The sequence below is a fragment of the Sapajus apella genome, unplaced genomic scaffold (assembly GCF_009761245.1).
Source record: "Sapajus apella isolate SASKATOON/1434 unplaced genomic scaffold, GSC_monkey_1.0 scaffold53, whole genome shotgun sequence".
NCBI lineage: Eukaryota > Metazoa > Chordata > Mammalia > Primates > Cebidae > Sapajus > Sapajus apella.
This window is the reverse complement of record NW_022436993.1, coordinates 1,581,576-1,590,466: the sequence shown is the minus strand read 5'-3', so window position 1 is coordinate 1,590,466 and position 8,891 is coordinate 1,581,576. Positions and strand designations below refer to the sequence as shown.

At 39.7% G+C, this 8,891-nt stretch overlaps 1 protein-coding gene across 3 annotated transcripts in view; it reads left to right on the top strand.

Annotated features, from left to right (window-relative positions):
- The first annotated feature begins 2,620 nt into the window (after positions 1-2,620).
- Positions 2,621-8,891, top strand: part of RAB18 (RAB18, member RAS oncogene family) — a 30,685-nt gene continuing 24,414 nt past the window's right edge. For 2 of the 3 annotated variants that reach the window (XM_032243796.1, XM_032243797.1), the window contains exons 1-2: positions 2,761-2,948; positions 8,229-8,284. In XM_032243796.1, the coding sequence (XP_032099687.1) occupies positions 2,881-2,948; positions 8,229-8,284 (124 nt within the window). In that variant the 5' untranslated portion in view covers positions 2,761-2,880. Of the gene's footprint in view, positions 2,949-8,228; positions 8,285-8,891 lie in introns of all 3 variants that reach the window. The other variant, XM_032243795.1, reaches the window with a different exon arrangement.

Below are 8,891 nucleotides of genomic sequence, written 5' to 3'. Positions count from 1 at the left end.
ATGTAATGCTGGTTCAACAGTCAAAAATCAATACAGTAAATTTCACCATATTAACAGGCCACATGTTCATATCAATTGATACAGAAAAAGCCTTTGAACAAATTCAACAACTACTCATAATAAGTCTCAGAAACATGGAATATGGAGAAATTTCCAAAACCTGATCACGAACATCAAAAACACATCACTTTGACTTACGTGCTGTCAATGGGAAACAACACATTGACCATGGTATGTTTTGTAAATATAGGTTGCAGGTTTAAAGTTTTTACTACATCTTATAGAGCAATAGTGCAACCTTACAGAGTATTATCTCCCTGCTGGAACCTTAACTGAGTGGGCATTGGGCCATCCCACTGTCTATCAGACTAGCTACTTTCTGTGCTGTGGTCTGGTGATAACACCAGTGAAGTCCAAAAGCATGCATGAGCCCACGGCCACACTTCTGCTGTAAAATAAGTTCCTCGGTAGAAGGCGATATTGTGTGGATTATAATAGAGAAGGTGAGAAAATGGGTCTGAAGTCAAATGGAAATAACAGAACAATGACCTTCTTCTCAGACCGGCTATACTGTCCCATGGGCCCTCAGACAGCACTGCTTGTGTCAAGAGGCAAAGCCTAAAGTGGCTACTCCAGCTCTTGACCCTGAGCCCTCTAATCGTAGGGCTAAAACCCTACCCAAGTGGTCAAAATGATGTTTCAGCTACCTCTCCCACAGACTTTACTTCTAACCCTTCTCTCTCAAATCCCCAAGTTTTCACCCAAATAATTAAATAATGAAATGAACTCCTCCTTAAACCAGGCATGGTGGAATGTGACTGTAGTCCCAGCCACTTGGGAAGATAAGACAAGAGGATCCCTTGAGCCCAGGAGTTTGAGTCCAGCCTGGCAAACATAGCAATATACCAACTCCTAAAAAAAAAAAAAAAAAAAGTAAGAGTGGAAATGGCCAAGAGATGGAAGATATCCAAGAGAAAATGATATTGCTAAAGTTCATCAACAGTGTTACAGTTTGCAAGAGATAGCCCTGGATTTATTGATGAAGTAAATTTTAAACATATGTTAGTTTGCTTAAAAACAATAGTAAACCTATTATCAGTTAACAGAAATGTTTATGAAAATAACTAGTTTAAAAAAATTGAGAACAGTGGCAATGTTTTACATTTTAGGAAATCCCTTTAATATCTGGCTTAATAGAAAACCAATTAAGTTCACATAACTCGTTCCTCCTTCAATCTGTTTTGCTAGTACACGTTATTAATATACATCCTCTAGAAAACTCCATTATATTATCATGAGAGAAGTGCATGAAAAAACATATTATGAAAATAGTTTGATCTTGCAACCCCCTGAAAGGTTTTCAGGGATTTCTAGGGATCTGGGAGCCCCACAGAAGGAGAGCTTGACAATACTGTAAACCTCATAAATAAGGTCTTGCTGTCATAATGAAAAGTAAGCTAGATAGACTTGACTGAAGTTTCTAGCGCTATTTGATGAGAAGTGGAGGTTGTTTCATTGACATTACTCTCTAAGGTTAGGAATGAACTCTACAACATTCATTCAATTAATTCATTCAGCATATCTTTACTTAGCACATATCATGTTCTAGGAAGTACTCTAGATACTGAGGACACACCAGTAGACAAAACAACAATTCCTTGCCTTCGTGATACTTCTAACAAAGTAGTAAAATATATAGTGTATCAGAGGGTGGTTAAGTCCCACGCAGAAAAACAATGTAAAGACATCTAGAGATGCTGGAGGGATTTGCATATTTCAGTAGAACGGACAGGGAAGACCTCGTTAAGAATGCAACACTTGAACAAAGACCTGAAGGAAGTGAGGCCATTTGGATAACTTTTGAAAGAGCTTTTCCAGCTATTGAACAAATTAATTTCCTAACATTCAAAATTTAATTTATATGTATTATTTAATCAAATATCTATTGTATATGATATTAGCTGCAGGTATAAGGAAATAAGAGACCTGATGTTTATTGAGTGCCTGGCACGTACCAGGTACTGTGCTAAGTATTGTGAATGAGGTTTGGTACCTTCACTAAGATTTACAAGTTAATGTAGGAGGAAAGGTGTAGACATACACTTTCTGCAGTCTGGGTGTAGCAGTTCCTACGAGGAGGAAGAGTTGGCTTGAATTTGTACCACCGGAACTTCATACGCACCTGACCTACCTGAAGTCTACACCTTCCTTTCAAGATAATTAGTATGTTGAGGGTGCTAACAGAGGGGAAGCCAGCAAATTAATATCTGATCACACCTTTTAAAGAGCACTTTGGTTAACAATCTGTCCTCACAAATTAACTCATTTAATCTTCATAACAATAAGAAGCAGATGTTCTAAGAAGCGTTACTGTGTCTTTCTGAGATTAAGAAAGGCTCAGAAGGCTGAATAGTATGACAAGGCAGTTATAAGGTAGCGTTGGACCTAAATGTAAGATAATCTGCTTCAAGCACACTGCTTTTCCCACCGCAGTGCCGCTGTTACGAGCAGCTGCTGAAATAAAGCAGCTTGATACTTTCCTGAAAGTCCTCCCACTGACTCGAAAGAAGGCTTAGGTTGAGGTTGGGGAGGAGCTAGACCCCATGAAGAAGTCAACAAAGTCACACGCAGCGTTCCCCACCTGCGCTTGCGCAGGGGAGGAACACGCAGTCCGGAAAGACGCCGGAAATTCTGGGTTGCGCAGCCGTGGAGCTACCTCAAGGCGGAACTGGGGCGTCCAGGGCTTCGGCAGCCTGAACACCCGGTGTGAAAGGAAGGTGGCAGCCGTGGAGCGGCGCGCATGCGCAGCAGCTCCCCCTGCTGAAGGGTTGAGAGGCGCACCGGGGCAGCCAGCTGGGCTAGGAGCGGAGTGGGGTCAGGATGGACGAGGACGTGCTGACCACTCTGAAAATCCTCATCATCGGCGAGAGTGGGGTGGGCAAGTCCAGGTGAGGAGGGCGTGCGGGCCGTGACGAGGGTGGTTGGGCTCTTTCTGCCTCGGTGGCTGCTGTCTCCTGGGCCGCGACAGGAGCTGTAAACGGCGGTGGCAGGCGCAGGCTGGGCTCGGGCCGGCTCAGCTCGCGCCCTTCTGGGCCTCTGGGCCGCGCTCTCCTGCGGCGTCTGCGTCCTTCGCCCATCCGCGCCTGCCTGGTTCCCGGCCTCTCCCAGGCCTAACTTCTCAGGGTCGCTCTCCCTCCTGTGGCGCCGAGAAAACACGATTCCAAGGGCTGCCGCTCGGCCGGCGGGTTTGCTGCGCGGAGCTCAGGGCGTGGCGGGTGGGTTTGGTCCCGACTGCAGCCGGGGGGCACCTCGCCTGGAACCCCTCGGGGTTCAGGATGCCTGACACCCCGAGACCCGGGATACGTAACTTTCCCACTTGAGGGTTTCTGTGGGGCCTTCTCTAAATCCATAATGTCCTCGGGAAGTTTCGTGACGCCTTAGGTCCCATTCCTGGCCTGTTTGGGCGCAGCTTCATGTCGCTTCTCTTACTTTTTGATTACTTGGCTGTGAAAGAACTCGTGGATCTTGTGACTGCTGGAAAATTTCACTTTAGTGTAAAGTCCAAGTGTTTCCGCTGTGGACCACCTTTGATAATGAAGTGTAATTGATATTTCTCATTTTGCCACATCCTATGGAGACAAAAAATTAGTATTGTTTTTTCATTTTTGACTTTTTCCTTGGGGAAAATAATGTTGACAGTGGAGTTAAGTGTAAGGTAAGACATGGATCTAGGTGGATGTTTCTAGAGGGTTGTGATTTCATCTAGGTCTTGGAACAAAGTTCTCCAGGTGAAGTCATTCTTGCCATCTGATTATGAGTAGGTTATGTTCAAGGCCGTCCTAATCCTTAAACCACATATACACTCCAGGGGCTGTAGTCCGTTTCATATTTTTTTAGCTATACCTTCTGATACGCAGACCTTTCAAATAATTTTTTATATTTTATAAGTTGAAGTAGCCTTCATTCTGCAAAATAGAATGAAAGCTCTCCTCAAATAACTTGTAAAAATTACTTCATAAAGCCTTAATTTTTAAAAAGCTACTTCAGAATTTGAAAGCTTACATAATATATTCTGAAATTTTGTGTATTTTTGAAGTTTGACAATACATTTTTATAGTGTTTCTCATTTAATGTACTGTGTGTCTACTGGAATGAAGGATTTGCACATACCAAGGAATAGAATAATGAAATACTATGGGTTAGCAAACAAGTATAATTTGTGTGCGAGTGTGTGTGTGTGTGTGTGTGTGTAAAAGGGATGAATAAAATTATTTACAATGATCATCTATTATTGTACATACATATTTAAGGGTTAAAAAGTAACGTAGTAAACATTGTCTTCATAGGAATTTCGTAGCCTTGTGATCTTTCTTTTTCTTTTCTCCTTTTTTCCTTGAGATATGGTTCTCATTTAAGTTCACACTTACGAAATTAGTGTCTTGGAAGTCAGAATGGCTGGTTGTCATTTCATGTAGTTCAACTAAATACATGGTCCGTTAGCACTTTTTCTAAATGTATTGCATGGGTGACAAGTTAGGGTGTGTTAAAATTTTCTGGAAGGTTAACTGGAGTATATGAACAAAATTCCTCTGCTTTTTTTTTTTTTTTTGAGACAGGGTCTTGTTCTGTCACCCATACTGGAGTGCAGTGGCATGATCATATAGTTCATTGCAGTCTCAATCTCCTGGGTTCAAGCGATCCTTCCACCTCAGCCTTCTGAGTAGCTGGGACTATCGGCACGAGTCATCATGCTTGGCTAGTGTTTTTTATTTTTTATAGAGAGGAGGTCTCACTGTGTTGCCCAGGCTGGTCTTGAACTCCTGAGTTCATCAGATCCTCCTGCCTTAACCTCCCAAAGTGCTAGGAGCATAGGCATGAGCCACCATGACCGGCCCTACTTCTAAAATTTTTTTCCTAGATAGGATTTCTTATGTTGCCTAGGCTGGTCTCAAACTCATGGGCTCATGCCAACCTCCCGCCTCATCTTCCTAAAGTGTTGGGATTACAGACACGAGCCATGATACCCAACCGAGATTCTCCTTGTAGAGTGTAAGTGGATTTATCAGTCTCCCTAGTTCATGCCCCCAAAACAAATTTATGTGGGCCTAATATGTTTTAAACTTTTTCCTCAATACATAGCGATGGATTATCAACTGCTTCTGCAAAATTTTGATACTTTACCTCTTTCTGGAAAGGATTGCATTTAGTGAGAAAGTTGTCTTATTTGTCTAGCTAGATATACATTATTGGCCTATGTGATATGCTGTGGAAAACAACCTTAAACACTTAACGTTTCTGGATAAGATGAGAATAAGTGACTCTACTAAAATAGAAGTCTATGCCTTTAAAAGTGAATTAGTACAAAAACATTTGTCATGGTTATGATCTTAAAGTCTTGTTTTAACCAAATTTCTTTCTATTTCATTACAGAGCTGAAGCTAGTGGAAGTGAGATAGCACTTGTGTTGTTGGGAGAAAAAGGATATCTTTAATCCGAATTAGTGGATTACTTTCTAGTGTATTTCATAGTGTTAGAGTCTAAAGGGTATGTGATAGTAGTCAGGAGATCAGGATTATGAAACTGGGGCTGCCATTTGTGTGACCTTGTGTGTGATACTTGAATGCTGTAGGTCTTCAATTCAAAAGCGAGGGGGTTGGAATAGAAACCTCTCAGACCCTAAATGTATAAGACTCCGATTCTGTGGCTAGGCCTGGTGAGCTAAAGAGTAGCTGAGTGTATCAAGAACTGGAAGGGATTAGAGAGACCTATTATCTAAATTGCTGTCCCTCCTATGCCCCTTGCCTTCCCATTCTTTCTGGTGAATTTCATTTGTAAATTAAAAAAATGCAGATTAGTCATAATCACATTCTGTTTATTATAAATTTGGTGTATCTAAGTGCCGTGGTGGTAGTTACTCCTTCCATCTCTACTTCTGAATGGAAAACATTTTGCTCTTTTAACTTTGAGAGTATGAGGGTGTAATTATACAATACTATAAGAAAGGTGCTTGGCTAATGCCCTTTTTGTCCTTAGCCCACCTGCACCCAGGTGAAAAAAAAAATGGTGCTTTTACCTGGTGCAATGCCTCATCCTGTAATACTAGCTACTCAGGAGGTTGAGACAGGAGGATCACTTGAAGCCAGGAGTTCCAGACCAGCTTGGGCAACATAATGAGACCATGCTTCTAAAAAAAATAAAAATAAAAAAATTAGCCGGCTGTGGTGATACACACCTGTCTTGCCAGTTACTTGGGAGGCTAAGGTGGGAGGATTAGTGAGCTATGATTGTGCCACTGCATTCAGTAGCTCACTAATCATAGCTCACTAATCCTCCCACCTTAGCCTCCCAAGTAACTGGCATGACAGGTGTGAGACCCTGTCGCTTAAAAAGCAAAGAAAAGAAAAGGGTGCTTCTTAATTATTTTGACATTGTCAGTTCCTTTCAAAATCTAATAGAGAAATGGACTCTCTGCCCCTTTCAAAGTCTCATAGAGAAATGGATTCTCTGCTTAGAAAAATGCATGCATAGAATTTAGAATAACATTTTGGGATACCAGAGTACCCCTGGTTAAGATCTGATGTGTACCCAGAGCTTGCATTAAAATTTGTTGCTTCACACCATCCCGCCAATTCCTTGCCTCTCCTGACAAAGTACCATTAATAACAAGGGCCATTTAAGGATGAGCAATTACGGAAGAAAAACCTCTGGCATTGTGTCTGTACATTGCCATATCTTCAATAAATAATACCCAATATCATCATTATTATATTATTACAACTAGTCTACAAGGTTATGTTAACTTATGTTTTTGTAATAATATTTTCTGTGGTGACCACATATAGATATGTATCTTTTCTATTCTTAAATTATGGGTAACTAAGTATGTTGGGAGAGAAGAACATTTTTATAAGTGGTCTTTAAAAGTCTTATTTGTATTGTTACCTATGTTCGAAGTAAGTAAATATAGTCAAGATGTTAACTAGTGAAATGTAGAAGTTGACTCTTCTGTTTTACTTTGATTCTGTGGTTCTGGTTTTATGGTAAACACAAGAAAACAAAATCAAGTAAGGGAGAGTTAATCCTTCAAATATAATTAATGACACTGGGTTTGAAAACTACCAGGAGACCATAATGTTTTGCAAAAACTCTGTGGACAAAACATACCTCGACCAGCAGTAATCACAATCTATAAAAATAGTCCTAAGATTTTTCTATAATTTAGACATCTGATGCTGTTTCTTTGATTTTATTCATGCAAACAGGTCAATTAGGACAGTCTTATACTTTAGAAGTTAATATGAGGGAAGATTGAATGACTTTAAAACCAAGGGCTTTAACAAAAGATTAGATTTTACTTTTGAAGAGCTTCTAATAAATGACACTTCTCCTTCATAGTAAGTAAAATAATTCTGGAAGATGCAAAATCTTAGAGTACTCTTCTAATCTGGTGTCTTTTGCTTTTCTCCTTCCTTTCTAGTTTCTTACCATTTCCTAGGTTCAGTCCTTTGTTCTCTCTCGCCGTAACTGTGGCAGTTGTCTTCCATTGATTTTCTTCCATTTTTTTTGTTGGCATGAAGTTTTCCAAACAAGAGCAGTTCTTGTCATAACTTTCTTTAAAAGCCTTCAATAGCTCCAGTTGCCTACTTGGTTTTACACACCCTACCTAGTGTTTGCCCAGTATTCCTACTCTGTCCTATGATCTTTCTTTTTACCTCTCTTTTTACTGCATCTTTTCTTCTCACTTAGGTAGTAGCCATACTGCATGTTACAGAATGCTAGGCTTTGATGTATTTCTGTTTTTGCTTGAATTCAGAGTGGGTTACACAATCAGATTTCTTAAAGTTAGTTTGTTGCATTCCAAGAGACTATTTTTTTTTCCCTTTTCATCTATGTCAGTTAAAGCATGACATGCTGCTAATATCATTTTCTCAAAAGGACATAGCAGAACAGTTAAAAAAAACCCAACAACCCCCACCTTTTGTACTTGGAGGATTGTGTAGGAGAGCATGGGGAATATATTTAATCGTAAACTACTTTGCTCTTGGGATTTTTAAATTGCCTTTCTAGTAATTTAATTCTTCTGTGTGTACCTGCTCTGAGGCAGTATTCCTAGGAGCAGGCCTATTTTTATCTGCATCTAATAATTTGTGACTAAATATTCATGAACACATTTATCATGTGATTAGAAAATTCAGATTCCTAACTTGTCTTTTTAATATTTCTTTCAGCCTGCTCTTGAGGTTCACAGATGATACGTTTGATCCAGAACTTGCAGCAACAATAGGTAAGTGTATATTTAAAAATCGTATAAAAATGGCCAGTATTTTCTTGCCTTTGGCCTTTTAAATGTAAATCCTTCCACCTTCCTCTCACTACCCCACTGCCTCCTTGTCTGTTGAAATTTTACTTGTCCTTCAAAACTTAATTTTGGTGTCATTAAATCTCTGAAGCTTTTCCAGATCTTACCAAGATAAAATAACTTCATCTGTTGTCTCTTGCCACTTTATTAAAACCACTGATAATATGATTATCTATACACACATTTCTTTCCTGTACTATGGATTCTCTTTTATTTTGCACTATACAACAGTTACTTGAATACTTATTGTGTGCCAGGCACTGCTACTAAGAGGCGGGGTTATAATATTGAATAACAAACTTGGTCTCTGTCATCATGGACCTAAAAAAGTGTGTTCATTTTGTATATTCAGCATTTGCAACAGTGTTTGATGTGTATTCTTATCTTCATATTTGTATTGATATTAGTTATTAAGGATTGTTAGGAGCAATGATACTTAAATGCCTTTTAAAGATAAAATTTAGATTGCCTGAAAGTGGTAGTCACACTAATTTATGAAAATATATGAGAAGATAGAGGTAAGTATTTTGAT